This window comes from Petromyzon marinus, chromosome 23, assembly GCF_048934315.1.
Source record: "Petromyzon marinus isolate PM22_M1 ecotype Great Lakes invasive population chromosome 23, UKy_Petmar_22M1.pri1.0, whole genome shotgun sequence".
Taxonomy (NCBI): Eukaryota; Metazoa; Chordata; class Hyperoartia; order Petromyzontiformes; family Petromyzontidae; genus Petromyzon; species Petromyzon marinus.
This window is the reverse complement of record NC_133689.1, coordinates 2,668,206-2,694,676: the sequence shown is the minus strand read 5'-3', so window position 1 is coordinate 2,694,676 and position 26,471 is coordinate 2,668,206. Positions and strand designations below refer to the sequence as shown.

The 26,471-nt window shown below is 48.7% G+C and overlaps 2 protein-coding genes across 8 annotated transcripts in view; both read left to right on the top strand.

Annotated features, from left to right (window-relative positions):
• The window catches only part of LOC116945176 (NIPA-like protein 2), an 81,068-nt gene extending 58,865 nt beyond the window's left edge, over window positions 1–22,203 (top strand). For all 4 annotated transcript variants that reach the window (XM_032959394.2, XM_032959395.2, XM_076068932.1 and 1 more), the window contains 9 exons: window positions 747–918; window positions 3,711–3,770; window positions 5,073–5,194; window positions 7,866–7,962; window positions 10,509–10,644; window positions 12,858–12,946; window positions 15,745–15,808; window positions 16,152–16,237; window positions 17,101–22,203. In XM_032959394.2, the coding sequence (XP_032815285.2) occupies window positions 747–918; window positions 3,711–3,770; window positions 5,073–5,194; window positions 7,866–7,962; window positions 10,509–10,644; window positions 12,858–12,946; window positions 15,745–15,808; window positions 16,152–16,237; window positions 17,101–17,270 (996 nt within the window). In that variant the 3' untranslated portion in view covers window positions 17,271–22,203. The remainder of the gene's footprint in view (window positions 1–746; window positions 919–3,710; window positions 3,771–5,072; window positions 5,195–7,865; window positions 7,963–10,508; window positions 10,645–12,857; window positions 12,947–15,744; window positions 15,809–16,151; window positions 16,238–17,100) is intronic.
• The window catches only part of LOC116945174 (2-iminobutanoate/2-iminopropanoate deaminase-like), a 13,097-nt gene continuing 6,183 nt past the window's right edge, over window positions 19,558–26,471 (top strand). The window contains exons 1-2 of one of the 4 annotated variants that reach the window (XM_076068933.1): window positions 19,558–21,888; window positions 24,989–25,055. In XM_076068933.1, coding sequence (XP_075925048.1) covers window positions 25,000–25,055 — 56 coding nt within the window. In that variant the 5' untranslated portion in view covers window positions 19,558–21,888; window positions 24,989–24,999. The other 3 variants (XM_032959391.2, XM_032959388.2, XM_032959389.2) reach the window with 3 other exon arrangements.

Sequence of the window (26,471 nt, the reverse complement as noted above, 5' to 3'; positions counted from 1 at the left end):
GAGATTTTAATCTGACTTCTGCATGTTGTGTAAGGGTTTGTTTCCAGGATGCGTGTATGGGTTAAAGGCAGTGGTTTGTGGTATAACAACCCGGGAAATGTTTACGCTTAGTTTGCAGTCTTAATTCCGTGCACACTCAGCAAAAAAAATCACTCGAGGGATTTTTTTTTATGACTGACCACAGATCACGGAGAGTAGCTGGGCTTCATATCAGCCGGGTCTGTCTAGGTCAGTGACTCATGCAGTAACACCTCTAGCTATGACTGTGGCTACAACAAAGAGGCTTCTAGTCGCATGCGCCCCTACTCCAGTCTACCAGCGACCTTGAAGATAGTGAAAAATTGATCCCTGGACCGTAAGCATATAGTAGTATTGATTCACAGATTTAACAGATTTATGTGCTCAAGATGAATGCATTGAGATGTGTGGGTAAGATTTAATCATCTTTAATTCATGCAAATTACATGCTAATGTTACATTTAAGCTTGTGGAGCGAACAAAGTTGTCCAAATGAGATTAGATAAACAATAAAAATATCCAAATTCACTGCTAAAAACGGGATGAAAAGGAGTTGAACCACAACTTCGCATTCTGCCAATTCTTCAAACCGCGGTCCGAGTCAATGTTTACTATGATCCAAATGTTCACAACGACCCCTGACCTCACCCCCTCTGCCCCTGTCACCGGCTGCCCCTTGTGTTCCTGACCTCGCCCCCTCTGCCCCCCTCTCTGCTGCCCCAATGTAGAAGAGCGTGCACGTGCGTGCCGGGCTGGGCAAGTGCGCTCACCCGTACGCCACCAGCCCCGCGTGGCGCCTCGGTCTGGTGCTCATGGTCCTGGGCGAGACGGGAAGCTTCGTGGCGTATGGGTTTGCACCCATCATCCTGCTGGCGCCCGTTGCCGCCATCTCCATCGTGGGTAAGACCTGTGTGGACAAATCTTACATCTTATAAGCTAGCTAGCTATAAGCTATAATTGTCAGCTATAAGCTAGCTAGCTTTGCTATATATTTTTTTCATTGTTTGCCAGGTAAGGCCCACTGAGCTGTATAGCTCTTTTTCAGATGCGACACTGGCCACAAATTATAACTCAACGAAGTGGCTTAGTGTGTGGAAATTTATAGCAGCCAAATACTCTACAACGCATGTTTGTAAATGTGGAGGGGAAAACCGGAGGACCTCGGGAGCAATCGGCACAACCACGGGGAGAACACGCAAACTCCAAATATACAGGCGTCAGTGTCTGGATCGAACCCACGACCTCCTGCATACCAGGCAACGGACATAACATCTCGCCACGGAGGCCGCTGGGTCCTTGGGCCACAAGCGATAGAGTCCTTCGTCTGTCTCTCTCACCGACGAGCCGCTGGAATCGCATCCACGTCAGGCCTCTACATTTTAATACCTCCACTGTTTTCACGTATGTCCTCCGCCTCTGTTGCCTACTGGACATCTGTGGAAATGAGCTTTATAGCTCATAGGATTCCTCCAGTATAAATGTTCTAATTCTTAAACTATAGTTGTCATTGCTTTTGACATTGCTTTTTAGAGCAATGCTCGCACCAAATTCCCATCAATCCATATGGGACAGAATGCTCCGGTCTCTGTTAATAATGGCTCTGGGCTCCCTATGGGGGACAGGCGCAGTGTAATAATTGTAATGACGACTAGAAACGTCACACTTTAATTTCCTCCCCCAATGAAGATTATTACGTTACCAAGATTTTAGATTATTTTACAAAGCTACTGGTCAACTCGCAACTCAAAAACGAATGGGAAGGGAGTTTAATATTGTTGCAAATCTTCTATGATTCACATGTCGCAAAATTAAGTACATTTTACAAGGCCCTGTCTTTACCAGTACCTACAACTATAGGCTACTAAATACACGATCATTTATAATAATATAAGCAAATGTAATAATTGGTCCTGATGAATAATAATACAATTATAATCAATTCATGTATTATGTTAACATATTAACTGTCCCTATTTAAGGAAGCCTGATCAGGTTACTCTCAATTTCAGGATTCCCATTTGAAGCATGGGGATAACATGTGTATTCGTAATTTTTCCTTAGAAGTTAGCTAGCTATAAGCTAGAATTATAATGTTTGAGTAGACTGTATGATATTGACATTGCCTGATCTGGAAAAGCAATTGCCTTCAAAGAAATGCAGCGTAGGAAAACACATGGTCGATGACACTTGCATGTCAAAGTCCACGCAACCGCCAACGTTTGACAAGTATTTGAATGGAAGGGGTTGTTGAAGGCTTCAGCAGGTCATAAATATATGAAGGTGCTAAGCTATTCAGGAAGCTGCTGCGGTGTAATCTTTATTGCATTGGACTTAAACTAAAACTTTAAACTAAACTCTTTGTGTTTTGTTTTGTTTATTTTTTACCAGGTAAGGCCCACTGAGCTACATATATAGCTCTTTTTCAGAAGTGACCTGGTCACAAAATGATAGCTCAACAAAGTGGCTCTGTTGAGCTCCCACGACCTCCCGTATACCGGGCGAGGTAGTTAACATCTCTTTGCCACCATGGCGCCCCTTGCAATCCAGAGGTCGCTTGCTTGATTCCATATCCGGTTGAAACGACGGGGAAGGTTCCTCAAATCCCCTCCCACCCCCTCTGTCCACCCGGCGGTATGAATGGGTAAAACCACGGCTGATCAGAAGGTTGCATGTGGTGGGGTAAAGTGTGGGTACAACCACTTCTAATGCATCCGGTCGATTTGAAAGAGTAGACCAAATACTCTCTAAAGTTTGTTCCGGTCGAGTTTCTTCTGCTAGCAGTGCAGTGAGCAGGCTTTTGAAATTGTGTAACAAAGCAATCTAAGATTGATTTTAAATCTGTATTACTGAAATTCATGTAATATTTAAATTAATGTAAGATAGAATCTTAAAAAAACAAGAGTTTTGAAAGTACTTATTGTAAAATCTGACATGAAAGCTTTGCTAATGGTAAACAATGAAGAAGAATCTTGCACATGCGCTGATTCTCCAACTCTTTCCAACGTGCGTTCGTCCTCAGAAGTTTAGAAAAGTTGAATACTTCCTACTTGAATCAGAAACACTTATGTTGAAAAAGGATTTTATCGAGAGGCAGAAAGAAGAACACGTGGATTAGAGAACCTCTGTTAGTCAAAAACATCATATTGACCTGGGAAAGGTAAGTGGGCACGTGTAGTAGAACATCGTTAGAAGGTTTCGATTTAAAGCTTTCGTGACTGCAGGGATTCATCTTCTTGGTTCTTTCGGTAAAGTCACCTAGAAGGGAAATAATAAAATAAGAAAAATAAAACATTAAAAAATAAAACATTAAAAAATAAATCATTATATTTCCCTTCTACGGGACTTTACCGAAAGAACCAAGATGATCGTTAGAAGGGTCAATGGCTGACGGTTGAGAATTAACGAGTGGCAGCCAAGTGACGGAACACACCCGACAGAGAACGTCCATCGTGGAGATGGAGCGATGTAATCGGCTCGTGTGCACGTGCCAGTTGGATTGTTACATTGTAGGACCATGAGCGATGCCCACAGCTGGAGGAAGCCTTCATCCAGCAGTGGAGTGATCATTAAAATAATAAAACTATTTTGAGCGTCATTCATGAAAATTGCATCTCAAAACGCTCAGCGTTATGGCTGATGATGTTGATGATGGAATCGTGTCTTTCTTCCCCATTTGTCTCCACCACTTGCAGCGAGCAGCGTGCTGGGGGCTGTGTTCATGAAGGAATGCGTGCGACCCTTTGACGCAGCTGGTGAGTAAAATTGTCTGGAGTCTTGATCGCGTCTGATACGAACGATAAATAATGAACACGGTGCGTTTAGTGACCTCAAGTCACCGAGCTGCACAAGGGACGGTCGAAAGCTGTCGAAAGGTGGTCTGTGGTTTCAAGTACCCCGTCACCAACCCCCGCCAACGGCGCATTTCAAAATCACATCGGATGGTGGTTATACGTAATCTCCGCTCTGTGAAACTGGCAACCTGAGCTCGATTTTCGGCCAAGGCTAACATCGGTGACGAGTGATGTATGAACCGGTGCTAGCCACCCACCTCCCCCCACCTTTACCAATCCGTACTCACCAGCACGGTGAAGTATGGTCAAACAGGTCCCGCGATGACACGTACCGCGGGTGTCCAAAGACAAAGTCAAAGATTCCCCGTATAGCCTTAACAGACTTGGAGCAAGTGCTGTTAGTGAGTACCTATGAAGGCCGGCACAGCACACAAGGGGGTGGGGTGGCCAACACCATGCCCGGCCGCCGGCCTTTGTTTCCCCAGTGATGATGTTTACACACTGCTTCAGGTACTAATTTGAGGCTGAGTCGCCCTAGGGGAGGCCCAGGACCGGTTCACATGATCGTCACTGGTGTGGATCGTGAGAGGGAATCGAACCCAGGTCGTGAGTTTCGTAGCGCAGCGCGCTAACCGCCACACTACCACTACCCATTGTGTGTATGTGTCCGCACATACATACACACACACGTGGACACGTGGGGCCAAATGTTTACATGTCTCATAACAGAGACAAATGAATTGATTCTTGGCTCATGTCACAACCTCGTTCCATTACAATTCATTGAATTGCTCTGGGTTGGGGGGAATAGTTACACACTTTGTAAAAATACGACAAAAGGAATGAATTCCGGAAGCAAATTCGCATGGCCCTTTCATTAAAATCCTTCCTATTTCTCCAGGCTGAATTCTTAAATCCCTAATAATAGAAACAATAACAAATTGATTTTAGACTTTAATCTTTGCCTCGTATTGTTACAATTCGTGGAATTTGCTTTGTTGAGGTTGTGGGTGTTGCTAAATTGTTACATGCCCCGTAACAATAAGACAACATGGAAAAATGTATTGAATCGTAATGATTCATTGACATCATCATTATGATCCATGGGCAGGTAGGTGTTCAATGCACTTGTTGCCATGTGTTTAATCATTCTGGCACCCATCTCTTACGTGGTCGTCAAGCCGTTTTTTGTTAGGTCGTTGACATCACCGGGGGCTATTATCGTCACGGTGTGCGCGCGCGCGCGTGTGCTTATGCGGACAGGCCCGGTGGTGGTGGTGGTTGGCGTGTACCTCATTGGCGCCTTCACGCCTAACACTGCGCTGGAGCTATCTGCCGCGGTGTTGGTGCAACGCCTCGTGGGCTGGCAGTGCCTCCTCTATGTGGTACAAGAGTAGCGCTCTCTCTTCCACACGCTCTCTCTCTCTCCAGCACGCTCTCCAGCACTGTCTCTCCAGCACCTTCTCTCTTCCACACGCTCTCTCTCTCCAGCACTCTCTCCAGCATGCTCTCTCTCACTCCAAGACTTTCTCGCTCTCTCTCTCTCCCGCACGCTCTCTCTCCGCTCTGCCAACTGGGAAACTTGAAGAGCCGTTACACTCAAAGGGGCTCATGAAAAGGCAATTGGCAATCGAGATACGTAATTACCCCTAATAGTTGCGTAATTAGCCAATGAGTTGTGGCGCGCTCGCCCGTATCTAATTCTTTCGACCACCTGTCGAGTTCCAGCCCACTGTGCTTACTGCCCTCTTAACAGTCCACTGCTGGATGAAGCGTAGGCTACATGCTTGCTCATGCCACTGCGGGTGATAAGGGCCCTATCTAAAGGCTCTTTGGCCTACTCCTCCATTGGCTTAATGTCTTGAAAGATGCGGGAGGCACCCATGTTTTACTCGACGCCATCCGTTAATGTCAACTCTGTCACGAATCGGAGCTCAATTGGCCACATCCACGTCTAGATAGAACAGTCAAAGCCCCCCTCACTTGGTGATTTCCCCATTTCTGGAGGTAGTGGCATGGGCACGTGCTTAGCGAAGAATCGGACAGAATTGGTCCAACTCCCGAATCGGGTCCTGATATGCGGAAGCCGAAACGTGCAGGTGGCTTATGGAACTGCATCAAAAGTATTCCATGGTTTAACTTCTGAACTTTCAGGGCATTTTTTGTTGTTTTATATATTTAAAAAAAATTGGGCTTGAACAGATGGCTGCGGAGAAGCGCACGTGGGCTTGAAGAGAGAGCCGAGAGGAGTGTGGCCACTTCAGTGTGCACAGTTGTGGCCACTTAACTGCACCCAGAGGCCTGCACTCAAGCGTAGCTAGCGCCAATAATCGGCATTCCTTTAAAGCAGAGAGCGGGGAGCCTTTTCTTTCCCAAGGGCCGAGTTGGACTTTGAAATTTCTTTGCGCGGCACGCAAATGAAACACACACACACCCGTTGGCTTAGCGTTCTCCAAAAATAACGCGACGGACAATTCTAGTTCGCCTTTGCTGCGGTGACAAGTGACTAAGCCTTGACAAAATAACCGAACGCGGTGAACCGGCCGGTGGATCAGCGATCAAGCAAGTGGCACGCAATCGGAAAGATCCGAGCTTTAGTTCAAACAGTGGTTTTGTCGTGGTTAGGCACTAAATGTAAATGTAAGGGACCTGCGGTGGCAGGATATTAATTTCCTCACCTGGTATGCAGGAGTTTGTGGGTTCAATCCCGACCCGGGCGCCTGTATATTTGGAGTTTGCATGTCTCTCCCCTTGGTTATGTGGAAAAATCAACGCGATATCGCGTGGAAAAATCCATGTATATCATGTGGTGGGGTAAAATTTTCCCCTCCATTTCGAATCAAAATGCATTTATAATATTTGGCTGTTATAAATTATCACGTGATGAGTCACTTCGTTGAGATATAATTTGTGATAGCAAGGTCACTTCTGAAAAAAAAGAGCTATATAGCTCAGTGGGCCTTACCTGGTAAAATAAAAATGGTTAGTTTAGTGGCCGCGCGCCGTATGAAGTGAAGTTACGGGCTGGGTAGAGGCCACGGGCACTAGGTTCCCCACCCCTGCCTTTAAGATTGGGAGAGCCTCTGCTGCACCTTAAAACGCGTTCCAGACACTGTAGGTGCCTTGCTGTTAGAACATATCTTAAAACCACCGAGGCGTCTAATCCAGTGACGCACGGTCATTCATTCATTCATACTGCCACCATTACGTCAGCCCAGCTTTTCTCACTTGGCTTGTCTGTGAATGCTCTCGCTAATGGAATGGACTTGTCTCCACATGACCTGCCCACCAAGTATAACGCTTGTGTGTCTGTGTGTATATATACAGTGTAAGTACTTATTTTGCATGGTGATGTTACGTAACACACGTTATTGTTGCACGCTGTAACGTTTTAGAATAAAAATAATAACACAATGCCCTTTATCGAGGATAGCCTCACCAAGTCTAAAGACTTTTTTTTTTAAAGAGGTTCCCGCTATAGTGGGATGTTTGGCCAATTCCATTCGTGAGAGTTTGCCTCCACGTGGGAAAAACCTGGCTGGAAAGCCCCTGGAGAAAACCCAGCATGCGCACAAGGTGGTAACACTTAAAGCGCCGAACAGATGGATAATAAAAAATATCCATTGCTATACCACCATCTCATAACCACTTTGCAGCCGAAGCCTGCAGCACCTGGTATTCCTAAACAACCTCCCATACAAATGCTAACCAGGTGAGATTCTGCTTAGCTACCGATGCTTCATGAGATTGGGCACATTCAGGGAGATTTGGTCCTAAGTAAATATAATCTGCCAGCATGTCGCTGTAAATGCAACTAACTCATCATCTTCCTCCTGTGTCCTCCCTCTTGTGCCTGCCTCATTCCACACACACACAAACACACGTGTATATATACACCTCCCTATGCAATATTCTAATCATCCTCCTTGCATGTCTCCTATCCCAAATATATCCTGTCTATTAAATTGCCCGTCTTACCGACAACCACTGGCCGACAATGGCATTAAACACCGCATGGACACTGGCATGCACGCGCACACACGCACACACGCACAGTCAGTGGAGATGGTTGCCTTCTGCCTGCTGCTGTATTTTTACCGACACCGCGGGGTGCAGAGCGTGCTGATGGTGCTGGCGCTCGCCGCCCTTCTCGGTAAGAGACCACCATCCCTCATTGGTAAAGGTCTGTCTTGGATTCAACGCCGGGATCCACGAGGCTGGGTCTGAGGTAGAGGCCAGGATGACGCGAGGCCTAGCCGAGGCCCAGGCTGAGAGCCTGTTAGGAGGGAGGCCAGCGTCGAGACCAGTTGAGGCCTCATCATCTGGACTGGCTTATTAGCTTCAGTGAGCAAAGCTCGGGGGGTAACACTCCACGCAGACTGCTTCACGAACCTCCTTGCTGTACTGTCATCTCCTGGCCGTTGATATTTCAAAGTGAAAGTGACCTTTTAAAATGGGCCTGTAAGTGGGCTGAATAACAAAAATAATAATTGGTGTTTTTTTTTTTTACCCAGCAAAATTTCACAAGACTTTTCTAAGATGGTCCTGCCTTTAGATGTTTCGTCAATTCCATGAATGAGTGTTTGGCTTCATGGTGGGATGAAAAACGGAAAACCTGAATGACAGCACGGTGTACACGCGAGGGGATAGCTGCATCTCAAGTTCAGGAGACAGGCTCACAGAGCCCCCCCCCCCCCCGGCTGTACTTGCCATTCCCTGGCCACATCACAGCCCAGTGGGTTAGGGAATTTGACAAATCTCTTTATGTGATCCACAAACCCTTACCCTTCAGGCTGCTGGTGTGCATCGCCGCAGCGTGTATACAACTCCTGCGCCGAGAGTTGGCCTGCCTTGTTTTCCAAAAAAAATGTCGTTGCCAGGTGTGGCTGTGATGTCAGGGGTTGTGATTCGTGCCGAAAACACAGCTGTTGTTAAATTAATCGGTGTCAGCCACACCCTGTGTGCAGACACTGAACTAAACTCTTGGGAGATCACTGGCTCAGAGCTTAAATCCAAGTAGCAGTCTAGTGATGTTTTCTAGAGTCCATGTATGTGTGCATTTACGTATGTGTTCATGTAGGTGTGGCTGTGACTACGTGTCTGTGTGTTCATGTAGGTGTGGCTGTGTCTACGTGTCTGTGTGTTTTTGTGGGAAGCAGTGGTGTCGTGGTTAGCGCACTGCGCTACGAACCCGGAAATGCGAGTTCGATTCCCGCTCATGGCCAACACTAGTGACGATTGATCTGAACCGGTCCTGGGCCTCCCCAAGGTCGACTCAACCTCAAATGAGTACCTGGTGCAGTGTGTAAGCATTGCCACTCGGGAGACAAAGGTAGTCGGGTGTGGTGCTGGCCACCCACCCCCTCGTGTGCCATGCCGGCCTTCATAGGTGCTCGCTAACAGCCCTTGCCCTAACAGTCTGTTAAGGCTATACGGGGGATCTTCGTCTTTTGCTTGTGCTGCACATACATGAATGCGAGTGCATGATTTAGTGGCTAAGGTTTCTCTTTTTACCGGTGCTTCCATTGCCGTCACTGGCTTGTTTGAAATTGTTTTTTGCCGGGTTATTTTCCACCCCCGCTCCCAAGGGGCCACCGTTTGCCCGTCGGTCAGCCTTGTCATTGCCCGTTCTGCCCTTGGCACGGAAATTGAACAATGCGTGCCTGACATTGTGCAACTGACCGCTAGGTTACGCAGCTTGCGTAATAGTGGTGGCCCCCGAGAGCTGGTGGTTATAAATCTATAGTATAAACCCCAGGGCATTGGTTGTCACTTCCGCTTGACGTTGCCAGCCATGTGTAGTTCACTCGAGCTACGTAGCGGGCAATGAGAGGGCAGCGCAGCATAATCTGTTGTTGCTCTTACATCTGTGGGCCCACATCTATGCTCCCCGCATCCCCGAATAGCACGGTTGGTTACGTATGGTGCGAAAGAAGTTCAACATACATACATACATACCAAACTGCAATGGCTAGCTTGGTGTAGTGTGTTGAAATAGGTAAGGCATGATCTGCATAGCGTGGAGCAAGCTCTCATCCAGCAGTGGGTTTTTCACAAAAGGACTATACATGGAGTTCACTATGCCTGGCTTGAGCACAGGCTTTGTTTAATGGTATGGAGCAAGTCACTTGGCCAGTTTTGATAACGTTGCAACCCAAAGGTGTCGTGGATACGGCTTGTGGTTGTGAATGCCGCAATGGTGGCTTAAAGCAGGTGTCTCAGTCTGGCGTGGTTAACAGAGTGCGGCTGACGCGGATGACGTGGGTGTGTTCCGTGTCCTTGGTGTTTGGCATGAGCTACACAGGTAGCATGGTTTGTGCGGTGTGGGTTGGCATGCGTGGTGGATAAAGGTAACAGCTTGTATGGTGTGTGTGATGTGTGTGTTGCATGGGTGTCATGGTTTGTGATATGTGTGGTGTGGGCCACGTGGGTGGCGTTCCGCGTATGTGGGCGGTATTGGTCCTATTAGTGTGGGTGACCTGTGCGTGCGTGGCGTGTGTGTGTGTAACGGTGCCATGCGCAACGTGTGCCCGTCTGGTCGTGCCGCGAGCTTCCCGGGTGGCGCTTGCGGCGGCGAGCACACGTGACGCCGGTGTGCCGTGACGTCTGCGACTCTCTACCGGGGTGGACGCGTGGCTGCGCCGCGACGTTGCCTCGTCCGACGCGCGTGTCTGCGCGACGTGTGTGCGACGCGCGTAGGCTCCGTGGCCGTGATCTCCATGCAGGGCGTGGCAGGGATGCTCGTGTTGTCCGTGGCGGGGAGCATGCAGCTCACCTACCCGATCTTCTACGTGCTGCTCGTCACTATGATGAGCTCCGCCTTCTTCCAGGCCGAGTGGGTGGCGGCGTTCACGCCGACGATCACACAAACACAAATGCTGCCCACACCGCACCGCCACTAACTGCTACCATTGTCACTCACGTGGCCATCACAAACGTGGGACGCACACGCATGGGTCACGCGTGAAAACAGTCACACCACACCAACGGGGCTCCTGGTAATACAAAGATCGGAAGCTCTTGCCATAGTAATGGATCGCGTCTAAAACACGCCAGTCCTCGCTGAAAGGGTCCCATAGCTACTCCAGTCCTTGCGACCCACCATGCTACCTCATTCCAGTTTCACCAATTGTATTATTATCATCGTCCATCCTGTCCCTGTCCGTCGGCTCGTTAGCGGCAATTGGGCCGAACGAAATTCTGTCATGCTCTTGAATCAGCATGATCGCTTGGCTCAATCTCAATTCCGTTTTATCTACTTTCACCACTGCATCTGTCGATCGAGTATTCTGTCGTCCCGTCCACCATTGTGTCCACGTCGGCGAAGGTGAGATCCTCGTCCAGATTCGTTCTCATCACGTGCGGGAACCACTGCAGGGTTATTCCCTTGACTTTGTCTGAAAAGGTTGATACTCACAGCCGTGTTCAATCTCTGTACATTCAACTCACCCACGTTTGAGTGCATATTAACAAGTGGTTACGTGAGGCACACGCGTGATGGTTGTGAATCGCGGTCCGCTTGATTTTAGAGAGCGCTAATTAATTTGAATCGGCCTATGTCTCTATGAGACGCACAACACACAATATGTCAACGTAAATATGAATCGATGCTCTCTACATCACGAACGCACGCGTACGGGCACACAGGATGTCCATCTAGATTTGAATCGGCGCTCTCCTTGTCACATAGGGCTATTGTTTAGCTATAATGAGGCCCCTGTAGTGAGTTATCACTTGGGCCTATCACGGCTCAGTTCAGGCTTGGCTGTGGCTCAATTCAGCCGGCACAAAGCCACGCTTAGCTAGAGCTGGCTCTGAGCATTGTCCCAGCCACGCTCGAGATTTCCATGAGCCGAGCCTGAGTTGAAGCCAAAGCCAAGCCATGGCTGAGTCCACTCGCTCATGCGTCTTTGGAAGCAACTGAACGGCTCAAGCCGACAATGAACCTGAGCGTTAGAGGCCGAGCCAGAGCTGAGCTTGGACTAAGAATCTGGCCCTGGGTTTGTATTTGAGCAGAGAAGATTGGCACACATGGAGAGCGACATGCCTTTGTGGGTCACGAGAACTGGAGTTCAAGAAGCACTGTGTCAATGTAGGGTGTGGTACACTGCGTTCTGTACTAATTGAACTCGCGAGCTGGCTAATCAAGCATTGTAATCGTAAGGGAATGTTAATATGAAATATAAAACAATGAGGTAAGTTTGTAATTAACAGCTGCTAGGCTATTCATTGCTATGGCCAGGGTAGATTCCATTTGTCCATCTGAGAACACTTCATATGTTGTCAAGAAAACGAGGGTACCCCTTACCCAATCAGTTCCAAACACGCCACACAGCTCACCCACAACAATACTAAACTCTATAGTTATGCAAGGTTGGCCATTCCACACTTTGTTAAAAAAAATATCACAATATAGCATTCTTAGCATACGTCCACGAGAACACGTGCACTTGAGTGTAAGCTGCCACGCCAAACTCGTGTGTCGCCCGTACGTACGTTTCCAACTGAGTCTGAAAGTGTTTATGCATCAGCTCTCTCCGTCCGTAACTGGGAATGAGGTCGGTTGGGCGGCGACGGGCCTGACCCAATATGAACCCAACTTGACTGCAATGTGTCGCTGTTCGGAACTTGCCACATCGATCTAAGGGGGTTGCCCAAAACCTGTAGACCGCAAACCGCAGCGAAGAGCACAACGTTGCAAATATGCTCAAGAGCATGGTGCCCTTCGGGCTATCTGCATGTTGAAAGCGTTCCATGGCTATTGCATTACTGTGTTAACCTCTTCATTCGTGTGGCCAGTGAAGAGCGACTGTTAGTCGAGACTCGGTTGTGAGTGATTTAGCCATTCATTTGCTTCGTTTGAGAGCTGTGTATTTATATATATGGGGGAATGCAAAGGTTTACATTGTCCATGCTTCTGAGTTAGTAGCCGTATTCACGCAACAGGAAGAGAGTCTAACTTGTTTGTACCATCAGATCCCCTAACAAATTGGAAGCCCTCTCCTAACCGGACCGGCCTGTCGGTTTGTTCGTTCCTGCAATCCGCAGCTTCCTGTGGCAGGCGACGGAGCAGTTCGGCTCCACTCGCGTCATCCCCATCAACTACATCTTCTCCACGATCAGCTCTGTGGCTGCAGGTAAAAACTCAGGGAGTGTGATCCGTCGCACTTGGCTGCGCCGGCATCGGCAATCCCCGTTCCGAATTGGCGGCAGGGTGGCGTCGCAGCGGGTGGTGACGCTTGTGCCTCGCAGCAAGAAGGGCCCGGGTTCGATTTCCGACTCGGGCGTTGTTCTGTGTGGACTTCTCCCCCTGTTCTGTATGGGTTTCCACCTGGTTCTTCAAGGAGAAGACACTCCTATACTGAACGCTCGCACTATGTAGCGCATCGCCTTGTTAGAGAGAACGGCCAGTGGGAGGAGAGATCTCAGAACTGCTTTTGTTATCCCTTAAAGTTAGATTTTATATCCACATGCCCTGCTACAAAGACATGTTATTCACATGGCAACGAAACAGATCTTTTTTTTACCATAGTAAAAATTCTTAATTAATCAATAGATAATTTTTTTTGCACAGTCATTGGGCCACCGATTTTTTTAAGACTATCATCTCGCTGCACTTGACAACCCAGTTTAATTGCAGGCGGCTGAAGCCCAGATTAGAAAAGCAAGGTCTAAGTGGTGGTGGCTGGTAGCTCTGACCTCTGAGCCACCTGGCCACTTCCCTAGTGTCAGCTTTAATAGCAGTGGGCAATTTAAAACCTGGCACGCGCGGCTAAGACACGAGCACCCGTCGCAATGCAATTATCAAGCGTACGCAATTTCACTTGGTTGGTAATACTGTCAATTAAAGAACACATTTTATTTCTCAATCTCTTGGTTTTTTTTGACGAGTAGACATTATTATGATTGCAAAATGTTCTCTTGATTTTCATCATCAGCCAATGAGCAATCCACTGCTGGATGAAGGCCCCTCCCCACATCCGTCACCATCTGTCGCGCTCACGTGATAACAGCGCTCATCTGGCGCCTACGCACGAGCTGATTTCATCGTTCTGTCTCCCACGCTGGACGGCTCATGTGCTCATTCCATTCCTTTCGGCTGCCACTCCGTCGTTTGTCTCAACCACGGCAATGATCCCTTCGAGATGAAGTGTCCTGACCCAAAGGCTGATGGAGACACAGAATGGAGTTCTGCTTATTCAGAATTAGTGCTATTGCAAATGACATCTGGTAAACCAGCAGAATTTGTAAAAACAAGCCTGACTCCGCTGATGAGATCCAGAAAGTTCAAACCTGTCCAGCGTTTGCTGGCTTAAACAAATGCTGCTGTATAATATTGGTCTCGAAAGCCAAGAGTCCAATGGACTGATACCATTGTTCTTTATATGTAGAGACGTAGAATGAAACAGGAGGATATCTCCAAATCTGGCTGTTGCCTGATGAAGCTAGTTGTAATCACTGGCAAAACATCGTACTCAGATTGTAAATGTTGTGGCTTTGCTCTCCAACACACCGGTGTGCTGTACTAGTACTAGTTGCCTTACTAGTTGGCTGTGTCGGGTAGTGGCGGGTTTAACGACATATTTACTCGATCTAACCCAAAAAAACCTGTATTATGGACTATAATTAACTTCTGTTTGGAGGTGCTTTTTCTTTTCTCACCAGTGAATGTGATGTCTCTAATTTTTGTACATTCTCTAATCCACGTGTTTATTTTGTTTTACTGCAACTGGAGGTTGAACGGGGGGGGGGGGGGTGGGAGGGGGCAGTAGGGGTGACGGTCTTTGAGGCATTATTGCACCCCAGCTTGAAGATTTCTTCTGGAACTGCCTATATTTAATGTACCCCGAGTGAAAACACTAATTATCAAATTTCCATTTCGTATTGTTAACGCTGCATGATTTGCCGACTCCCGGAGCATTGGTGCGTCCTCCCTCCTTAATGGCGTACTTGAGATTTTAATGAGTTTCAGATTTTATTGCAGCTTTACAACCTTGCATTTGCGTTTATGTAAGATGTGCTTCGGGCATACGATAATAGCAGGTATGGCACACAAATCCGTTATCCCCTGGTTTGCGCGTACATGTGTGTGTATATAAAAGTATGAGTGTGTGTGTGAGTGAACGAGTGTGTGTGCGGCTCACTGCGCTACGAACCTGGCGACCCGAGTTCGATTCCCAACCTCAGTGATGAAATCTGAACCGCTCCTGGGCCTCGCCTAGGTAGACTCAGTCTTCAATGAGTACCTGATATGTATAAACGTCACTACTAGGGAGGCAAAGGCGACCTGGCATGGTGCTTGTCACACCACCTCCTCATGTGCTATAGTGGCCTTAATAGGTGCGTGCTTACAGTACCTGCCCATACAGTCTGTAGGGGATCTCTGTCTTTCAGGAGCAGTCATGTAGTGTTCAGGGCACTGCGCTGCAACCCATTTATCTGACTTCAATTCCTGGCCATGGCTAACTTGAGTGGCGATTATCTAAACCCATCCTGGGCCTCTCCTATGTCAACTGTGTGTGAGTGAGAATTTTTGTATTTGATGCATGTGTGTGGTGTATATGAGTATGGGCGTCCATGTACGTGCATGAGTGTGTGCTTTGCTGTGTGTGAGATTACTGATGAGCTGACAAAAGGTACAGACAATGATGATGATGACCATATTCTCCAGATTCTAAGGCACACTATTTTTTCTTGTATTTTAAAGCAAACTTTGGTCGTGTGTCTTACAAACCAGTCGGTGTATGTGTCTGTGTAAGACCAGATTTGTATAACTTTATTGACAGTGGGCACAAGTTTCATGAGCATCTTTTTTTCCGGAGCACTTACTAAGAGCGCTTACCCCCCACAGTTTATCCAGACTAAGCGTGTGGTTGTTGTGCGTGTGTATGGACGTGTGTGTGTGTGGACGTGTGTGTGTGTGTGCTCGTCACAGGTGGTATTTTTTACCAGCAGTTTCGTGGTGCAGCCCTTCTCAATGTCCTCCTCTACATCCTGGGGTGAGTGACGGTTACGTGGTGGAGTGCCGTTTCGATCGCCATCTCCCGCCGTGCCATATATCGTTTCTCGAGTGTATCACCGTTTGCCGTGACGCAGTGTGAATGGCCTAATGAATCGCTGGGCGTGACTTTATAGAGTGGAGACGCACGGAAGGGGTAAATAAACCGTACTGCATTTGCTTGCCGATGCCACCACCAGTGTTGCTGTCGCGGCATTAGCCACCTACCCCATCGTGTGCCGTGCCGACCTTCACAAATGCTGCCTGCCGTAACGGCACTTGCCCCGACAGTCGGTTGTACGGCTATGTACGGGGGACCTTTGTCTTTGCGTGATCACGTGCAGGTGCCTGCTGTGCGCTCTGGGTGTGCTGCTCGTGACGCGAAACCGCGGCAAGACGCCATCGCCGTTCCTCACGGCCGACTTCACCGGTGAGCGCCACGACGATCGACCGTTGCGGACGCCCACGCCCAAATAATCCAAGCAACGATCGCAGAAATCGCCGAAGCCAAACGCGAAAGGGCCAGAGTTACATTTGCGAGGCAAGAGTAAAATAATGTTGTGCATGTTGTAATGCTGGATGAGGGCCTCCCCACGCCGTGGCAACCATGGGGGTTGTTTGGCCATACTTCACCGCATGGGGTGGGTGCGGTTTAGTGTTGTTGCGGGAGCGTATAAGTACAGTACAATTGAATTTTGCTGCTCTCTCTTTTCTGCACACCGTGTAGCCCCACAAACCCTACAACAGTGCGGTCGTGCTTGGTGTTCACTCGGCCAAGCACGACAAGCCAGGCTCACTCGCTGCTGGGCTTCTGAGATTCATCTAGATCGGGCGCATTGTACATCGAATTCTCATTGTCCGTTCATTACACATTGTACACTGCTATCACTGCAGCGCGTGCTTTCATATGCGGTTCTGCGGCCGTCTGGAACCCTCTTCCGATATTAGGAAGATTGAAAACGAATTTCTTTACAACTGCTTTTTGTGTTTAGTTTGTTGTCCTTCCCCCGGGTAAGGACCACAATCTAATCACGAAAAGCAGTTCTGAAGATTGAGTTATTAATTTAGTATCGTGGTGTAGTGTACAGTAGTGTTTTGTGTAATAGTGTAGTGTACTGTGTTTCGTGCATAGTGTAAGGTATAGTGTAGTGTAGAGTAGTGTATTATAGTATGTATGTTGAACTTGTTTCGCACCGTACGCAGCCAACCACGCTAATCAGAGGTGTGGGGGGAGGACAATCACATGATGTGCGCGTTTCTCTGTCTCACTCGCCCGTCGCCTCCGCGTGTCAGGCGCGACCGCGGGCCTGGCTGCGGCGACCCCCGACCCCTTCGCCTTCTCGTACCGCACGCTCGTCAAGGAGGAGCGCGAGCGGGAGCAGCAAATGGCGGCGACGTCGCTGCCGCCCCCCGAGTTCGTGCTGCCCCCCACGGCGGGCGCCTACTGCTCCACGCGGCATTGAGTGGGTTGGGGCGGGGGTGGCGGAGGTGTAATCTTGGACGCGCTGTAGAAACGTTTGCGACTGTCTGCTTTATCGCAATGTGAGAGCGCTCAAGGCGCGGGGGGGAGGGTGGGGGGGCTGCATTAGCAGTGGTGAATGAGCGCAGGTCGGAAGCGCGGCCTTGTCTCCGTCGTGATCATCGCTGCCTTTGGTCTACATACACCTTGGGTACGTTAGGCGGTCGCGGAATTACAGCGTTGGGACGCAGAACCTGCAAATTGGCCGAGTAACGGCGCGTCAGATCGTCGGTAAGCATCGAATGTTGCGCTCACGATTACACGCGTCGGGTTGTACGCGTGTTCGAATCGATTTTCTGCGTCGTATCCAATGGGGTTACCGTAACCCCTGCAGTCACTAGGGGTCGCTACACTCCGTACAATGGATGTAAAAAAACACCCAGTGGATGCGTGAATGGAATCGTGAGCCTCGATCGAGACAAGCGTGTCGAGAGGAGGAGACGATGGCTCAGTACTGATCATCGCACACGTTAACTCGAGCATTTCTTGGAACTTTTATCTTTCGTAAGAGTTCCTTTTGCCGAGCAGATTGGCACGATTTGCACAAGAACCCACCTCTTCTGTGTAGTGTCTAATTTCACCCGCGCTGGTAATTGGGTGGATGTCGAATCGCCCAGATTACGAGGTATATAAAAAAGGCGAATATTTTGAAGCTGTGGCCTGCCTCCGCTCAGAAGAATGGCCATTGCCCAGGAAGTTAAAGCTACTCTTAATTGAGGCCAATCCACACGCTGCTGGCATTAGTGCTCCTACAGCACGGGTGTCCGCAGTTGTTCTGTACAGCTCTGCGATGTGGTTTCGGGTTATGTTGTTTGCCACGATTTCCGACGTTTTTCTGCCCGAGTTGGGAGCCTTCAGCAGCCGTCCTCGAAAACAACCCAAAAACACATCGGAGAGCAATGTCAAGGCATTTTTTTTTTATTTCAATGACAATGCGCCGACGTCTTCTGTCGCCAGCACCGGGGAAAAAGAAACATCGGCAAGGAAGCGCGTTTCGGAAAGTTTTTGTTCTTATTTTGAATGTGGCCCCACGTGCTCTGCGTTGTAAGGCAGTGTTGCTGATGACGACGACGACGACTGTGGTGATGATGACCAGGAACAGAGTTGGCTTCCCTCTCATCCCCCTCACTGAATCCATTTGCGGTCGAGTCTCGGAAGCGCTGAAGGTTGTGGCCTGGGCACACGGCTTTAATTATATTTGTGATGACAATGCGATCCAGGTGCCGTTACACAGGGTTCCATTATTTTCATTACCTGAGCGCGTGTGCATGAGAGTGTGGGTAGGCACCCGCTGTTGCCACTTGCCCCCAACAGTCTGTTAAAGACTACTGGGGCAATATTTTGTATTTTGCATAAAAGCGGGGAGTCGTAGCGCAGTGGTTAGCGCACTGCGCTACGAACCCGGCGACCTCGGTTTGATTCTCAACCACAGCTACCGTCAGTGGCGAGTGATATCAGAACCGGGCCTGCTCCCCTCCTAGGTCGACTCAGCCTTCAATGAGTACCCTGGTAGAGTGTGTAAACAACGTCTGCACTGGGGAGACAAAGGCGGCTGGGAGTGGTGCTTGCCACACCAGCCCCGTTGTGTGCTGTCGTCCATAACGGGTGCCCGCTAGCAGCACCTGCCCATCTTTTAAAGGCTATACAAGGGATCTCTGTGTGCATAATAGTGTGTGTGTGTGCGCGCGCGCGAGTGTGTTGCAGTGCAGTGTGTGCACGCACATGTGAGAGTGGTGTGAGGTGAGCGAGGTTCTCGTGCATGGGCCGTGCGTGCGGCGAGCGTGCGTGCGTTTGTGCCTTCGTTAATACGTGCGTGTATTTTTGCACAGGTGAGCGAGCATTACCGACCGCAGTGTGCTGACTGTTTTTTTATCTTTTTTTGGATGTGGGGAAGGGTGGGGACAGTTCTGTCTTAGGAGCCCCGACCCTCAAATCCGGTCCCAATAAAAAATAATGCGGGGCAACGCAAGGGGGTGCCGTCGCCATCGCTGGTTGATGGCATTCGATCGCGAACGGCTGTTGCACACCGGCGCGGTTTGCGCAAATCGCCGGCGGTGTTATGCGCGAGCGTGAACGTGGAAGCAGTGTTAAAAATTTTCGTTCGTAGGGTGGAGACCGCGTATTTTGTCGAGTCGACGTGCGAGGGTGGCGGAAGCGTGATGAGGACGCGTGAAGAGGAATGCAAAGAGCAGAGCCGTGGGGGGGGGAGGGGGCGGTGGTGGGGCGTCTGCGTCGAGAGTGCGGGCGGCGATGCCGGACGACGGCCGTCGTACGGAAACGCCGCTTCGGTTGCGCTTGAGTGGCGCAGAGTTGAACTCCGCTTTGGGTTTCCCGGTCCCGTGACTCGTGGCGGCTGCATTGATTTGGAACGTGATGGCAAAAGGTCGGGTAAAGGTTTGTCAGTCCGGCAGTGCGATGTGGATTGATGTGGCTTATGAGCGGGCCCACGTCTCGTGGTGCTATACAGCCATCGCGGGCTGATAAAGAACCCCCAAAATTAACATGCAGACCTATGACTCGTAGGAATCCCAAGAATCAGATACATAGACTGACACAAACACCCATAGACTTACATAGAGACCCATACATTTACATCGAAACCCTCAAGTGTGGATTTATATAGTGTATAAATGTTACCACGTCTCAAGATGGGGCAATGTTATATTGATGGAGTTGATGGAGGTAGTCGGTCATAGGCAGCGGAATACGGGGAAGGTCTTGCGCCTTGACTTGAGCTGGGGCGCGCATCAAAATCCAATGTTTACAATTTAGTCAACTTATATGCAAACGGCAACCCTGCACGTCAATGGAGAGACATTGAGACAGCTGCGAGACGGACAAAACAAAGGAGTCTTTTTAAACACGATAAACGCAAACCATGTCTGGACAGCATCGTAGCCCTGAATCGATGACGACGACGACGATCACCAGTGTTGGGACTCCCACCAGAGCAGTTGTCCTGGGAAGCAGCGTGGACATTGTTGCTCCCTTCTGATAAAGAGAGCGCCAATGTCCGTGCACGCGCGTGCACACGCGTTGTCTGTTGAGTTGCTGAGGCCTTCCCCCTCGCTCACGCTCGGGCTTTAAGGCGGTGACACGGTCGAGCGGGAGTGCGTCCGTCGGTCGTTACCAAAGTGTGGGAAAGTCTGGAACGGAAGTCGCTCGAAAGGAACTCTGAGGTGGCTCTGTGGGATCTGCTTCCGTCAGCCATTGTTTAATGAATACTTAGTCCCATGAGGTACTACCATTGTCACAAAATTATTTCTGAGCTCTCCACTCATTTGTTCGGTTTTCATTCTCAAATCAAAATGGAGAGCTGGAAATACGACAACTTAGCAAGGACGGATTTTCTTTTTGTTCAGCAGATCCACCTAACACCATCAGGTCGGTCCACGTAAACAACAGTCTGCTCACAGACGGCTGAAACCAGCATTCAAACCCAGGTTCACGACGGTGCTGGTGCGCCGCTCGCTCGTGCCCCCCCCCCCCCCCTCTTGCCCAGCTCGACGATCCGTAGGTGATTGCGACAGTGCGCGCTAGCGCCAGTTTCAGTACCTGGGGGCGATCCGAACTCCCCGAACGGAACGTGACCACCTCTGACTTTTATCGCGTAAAATTCTGTCGCGGTGAATTTGAAGGCTCGTTTATTTAAAGGGACACGCGTTATAAAAAAAGCAGCTTTTGTAAGTGAATATATTTTTTCCCACTGCATTTCAATTGTTTAGAAACGTGCTTAATTACTCCGTTGTAAAGGCATTTGCTAAAATGGGACGTCTATTTATCACTTGACTGACAAGGTGTCACCATCACCATTGACAAATGAAAAATGTTACACGAGCAGAAATATATATATAAAAAAACATTTACCTGTGTCATTAACGCAGCCTTGCAATGGACTCAAACTGGGTAAAGAGTTTTGAGATGCAGCTGCATTCAGATTCTATACAAATAGAAATCCTATAAATTATTTACACGTATATTTTAATTAAAACCTGTCTGAGACCACGACACGGCATCATTGGAGGGGTGGTGCCATCCCGTGGTTGACAGGGGCCCTGGTGCAAGGAATTAATTGAGGGCCTCCGTACAATTTTGCTGCCTCGTCATCGTCCGGGCAGCTGGGGCCCCTTCTGGCACGTGGGGGGTGCAGTTGTACGGCCCGCACACTGGGTAGCTTCAGTTTTTTTTATGTTAAATAATAGATTGACATTCCAGGCAGAGCAATAAGAGAGCGAGAGAGAGAGAGCGAGAAAACAGCATTCGTGATTATGATGACGATGGTGGTGGTGGCTTTATTTTCAGTCCGATTGCACTTGCATTCCAATGAGTTTTGTTTACCTTTTAACCCGTTCGCGCGTTAATAATTGTTATTTATGCTGAACTTTAAACCGGTTGAAACTTTGAAAAGTAGAGTGTTTATGGGGAGCAATAGAGGCTTTAGATCTGAAAGCCGAGAAAAATGCTCTGCAGAGTGCAGTTTGCTCCGAAGCGGTGTCTAATTTCTCACTCGGTATTTTTTCCGGAACGCTGCGAGGCTCCGAGTAGTTGCTTATAGGCATAAGGTACTACCGCTACACCACCAAGACACGCCTCTCCATAATACTATATTGTTGTACCATGTATTCCTATCATCCTGTGGGGACAAAGTAAGGTGAGATGGATGTGGCGTGACCATTTAAGCCGCGTTCCGGAATCTTCCAGCTGAGATTAAGCACTGTTTTTAAACCTCTGGTGTGTTTTTGTTGTTGTCATTGTTGCCAATGTATACAATTTATATTACTTTTTTGCGCGCTTCGCGGTTCCACTTGATGACGGTTTGCTATGAATGTGTGCAATCCACAGCAAACAATAAAAATACAAGCATCTTGTTTAAATGACACCGTGTTCATCATCCCCTTGCTGGCATTTCTCCCTCGTGGGCTCTAACGTCGTGCCCTGCCGTCTGTCCGGAGTCGTTTCGTGCGCGCGTTCACTGACGCGGAAACTTTTGCCCACATATAAAACCTCATTTGTATCGTTGCTGTTTTGGCTCAAACAGACGTTTGTTCAGTACAAATTATAAATAAACATGTTGCGTCTCGTGGAGTAAAACTAAATCCGATGATTGGATCTGTGGTACCATCAGTACCTGGTCTGGACCTCCCCGAGATGAACTTAGCCATAAATGGGTAAATGTTAGATGAGTAACTTGGTAGGGAATGTAGCGGTGGTGCAGTGGATAGGGCACTGCTATGAACTCGGCGACCTGGGTTTCAGAATCTTTATACTGGAGGAATCCGATGAGCTATGAAGCTCTTTCACAGATGTCCAGTAGTTTCTCATGTCCAGTAGGTGTAATACCTGGTTACAGATAACATCAGTGGCGTGCGAAATCTGAAACAGTTCCGAATACCCCCATAATAAACCCGATGGATAAAGTTCCGTGGCTTATTATTATTATGGTAGCAAGTAGGTGGCTTGTCAATAACTTGTTCTTATGCCATCTCGAATTGCTCTGCCATGACATGGCAACATCAAGACTCCTCCAAACTGATGTTCTGTTCTAATCAGCGTCGAGGCGCCGTGGCTCATTTCCCATTTATGGCCCCGAACCAGTAGTGGAAATTCCACATTCCTATGGCGGGGGGGCGATGGTCCATCCATAGGACAACCACTATTCACTTCCCCACCAAGTGATAATTGTTTCATGGGCCGAGTCATCTATACCATACACGTTAAACAAACTCTTTGGTTCAATTTGAGTTGTATCTGCGGTGATTGCTACATCGGGGAGACAAAGCGACATGTCTCTGACCAAATTCGCGAGCACAAATCAGATTTGAAACACGGCAGAACGAATTCTTCTGCCGTAGCTGATCACTGTTACAACACTGTGGGTGATCACGATATCATTTTCTCCGATACCAAGGTTCTTTGCAAACCCACGGACTTTTATCAGAGATTTGTTCACGAGGCAATTCAGATATACAAACACAGACACAATTTCAACCGAGAAAATGGTTTCAAATTAAGCAACCATTGGAAAGATGTTCTAAATCGAACCAAACATTAAACTAATTTTCAATGGTACAGTATATTTTTCAAGTAGTGGTACCCCAAACTTTCGCAGCTCTTAAAAAAAATCCCTTTTCACACCATCAATAGGTAAACTCCCCCTCCCCCCCTCGCATGTTCACCCGCATGTTCACCACCTCTACACCGTTCATCATGCTAAGTCGGCCAATCAAATGCTAATTTTTATGCTAATTCCTTTGTCAAGGCACCTTGTTTCCTCGCACACAGCTTAAAGGTCACGGTCTGAGCGTGGCTGTGTTCCACTTCAACGCTGTCCTCAAGACTGCCTGGTCCCTTCACCTGATGAAGGCCGCTTGTGTTGTGGCCGAAGCGTCGTGATTTTTGTTGTTTATTTTTTTACCTACGTGACTTTACAGAATAGAACCAAAGAGTATGGATCCTTGCAGTCACGAAAGCTTTAAATTTAGAAACGTTAAACAAAGCCACATGTTGCCATTACATAATACAACAAAACAACTATTAACATTGGGATACAATCCTGTTGTCAGCAGTTCCAAATTTCGTTCGGCTCATCGTTCCGTTGACCCCCAGGCCGTGTCCGTTGCAGTGACGCGGGAACGCCCCTGAACATCCGAGCGTGGATTTGCCGCTTGCAATTTTGCCTCCTAACGCGTGCGCCTGTGTTTGTCTGCGTATCTGCGAGTGTGACCACGTGAGTGTGCCCGTTGGTGTGACCGTGTGCACGGCGTGTGACTTGTGTGGTTGTGTGTCAATGTGTACGCCTTTGTGCGTCTGCGTGACTTTGTGTTTGAGTGGAGCCGCAGCTGTCTGTGCGTGCAGGTAACTGTGTCTGTGTAAGTCTGTGCATCTGTCGCTGTCTTGCCTTTGTCTGTGTGTGTGTGTGGGGCTGTGCGTATGTTGCTGGGGAGCGGTAGTGTCGTGGTTAGCGCACTGTGCTACGAACCCGCGAACGCGAGTTCGATTCCCGCTCACGGCCAACACCAGTAGTGACGATTATCTAAACCGGTCCTGGGCCTCCCAGGACCGGTTTGGTGCTGGCCACCCACCCCCTCGTGCGCCGTGTCGGCCTTCATAGGTGCTCGCTAACAGCACTTGCCCCAACAGTCTGTTGAAGGCTATACGGGGGATTTTTTTCTTTATGTTGGGGAGCGATAGCGCAGTGGTTAGCGCACTGCACCGACGACACGAGTTGAATTCCAACATCAGTGACGAACATCTGAACGGGTACTAGGCCTCCCCTAGGTCGACTCAGCATTAAATGAGTACCCGGGACGGTGTGTGAACGTCAGCAGTGGGGAGACAAAGGCGGCCGGGCTTGGTGCTGGCCACCCACCCCCTCGTTTGCCGTGCGGACCTTCATAAGTGCTACACGCGAACAGCACTTGCCCCCAAGAGCCTGTTCAAGGCTATACGGGGTGTCTTTGTACGTGGTTCTGTGTGTGCGCGCGTTTGTGACTCGGCCCCTCTGTCGATGTTGTGTGTCAATCGCCCAGCTGATAGCGCGCAAAGTTGACCACACCCTACCCAAACGCAGCTGTATTTAGCCGCAAAAGCTTGCAGCGTCTCCTTTTTGTGTGTGTGTGTGCGCGTATTTAACTCGTGTCGCGTTCGCCATCTCCGCTGAAGTCATCGGTGTCATGGATCCAATCGAGAGACGGATCGTCAACGCGTACCCAAACCCGCTGCCGTACAGGTGAGAGGGCACGCGGTCGGCCGATCTTTTCGGCTCCTTATAAAGGAACTGCTTTCGTGTCGTCATTTATTAAGGGCACCACCGTCTCGTCTTCACCACCACGGTGCAATTGCGGCTCTTGAAATACAGGGTGCTTCAAGAAAAAACGTTTTAACACTTATATGGGACTATCGTTTTTCATGGGAAAAGAACGGACAACACGCTGTAACATGCTAACAAATGTATGTTAGTAGTTTCAAAAAGCCAAGAGTCTCCACTTGTTCGCCATCATTGTCAACGCGTGCCTGGAATCTTCTGCAGGTGTTCTCCAGAGGCAGCACATTTCTCGTGCCATTGTTGCAAATTCTCAGAAGTGTTAACGTTTTTTTTCGTAGCACCCTGAATTTCACCGAATTATAAATTAATGGCTCTTGTTGTTTTTGTTGTTGTTGCCGACCCCTGGATGAGAGCAGTGATCATTCATCTCCATCGCAATCGAATAACACCGTGGTTTACGTCTCCACCTCTTAACGTCGTTTCGCAGATTCGTCGTCTCTATTATTATTATTAACACAGGGGCCCGATTTAGTGTCGCGTCAACCCCCACACCCCCACGTCTCTGCCAGCATCGTCACCGTCCGTCCCTTCTCCTTACCTGCCGCCTCTCAGCCTACACCACCCACCTGCCGATCCCTCCGTTCTATTGCCATTAAGGGCTGAACCCCATTCTTGTTTTTCATACGTTGATACTGGCGACAAGGTCCCGTGATACAGCTGCTCACCGCGAGCTATGAGCGCTCTGACACGTGTGGCGTTGTCTTTGTCCGGTTCGCCTCTTGGCGTTGTTCTCTGCTCTGACACTGGTGGTGAGACAGCGACCATGAAGAAGGCCGCTGTCTCTGGTGTAGGACAATCAGTTTCAAAGACCATGCATCATTTATTATCAGAGTAAGTTCGTGTGCATGTTCACCACAAGGGCTGCGTGTGGTTAATGCAGTTACTTGACTACTCGCAATTCCTGTTGGATTGCCAGCAAGGGGAAACGCCTCTTATTATATTATAATATTATACTATTATTATATTATTATATTATTATATTTCATACTGCCCCCCTTGTGAAACCGCTTCCATTGACGTCCTTTGCGATATTCGTCGTGGCACCTTTCAGGAACGCACCCCCGATAATATAATAATGCAATATGAGCAGAACTCCATTCTCTGTCGCCAAATATAAATAACAAATCATTATGATTATATCTAGCCCACCGGCCTATGTATTTGCTTTCCAGACCAAATATTACAATGATGCAGCATTTGATTAAACAAGCAAGCAGAACTCTCTCTCCTCATTAGCAGAGTCCTTCATGAAATGATGATCGTGTGAATGTGTGTCCGCGTGTCTTGAAGACAGTGCCCGAACGCACGTGGAGGTGACAC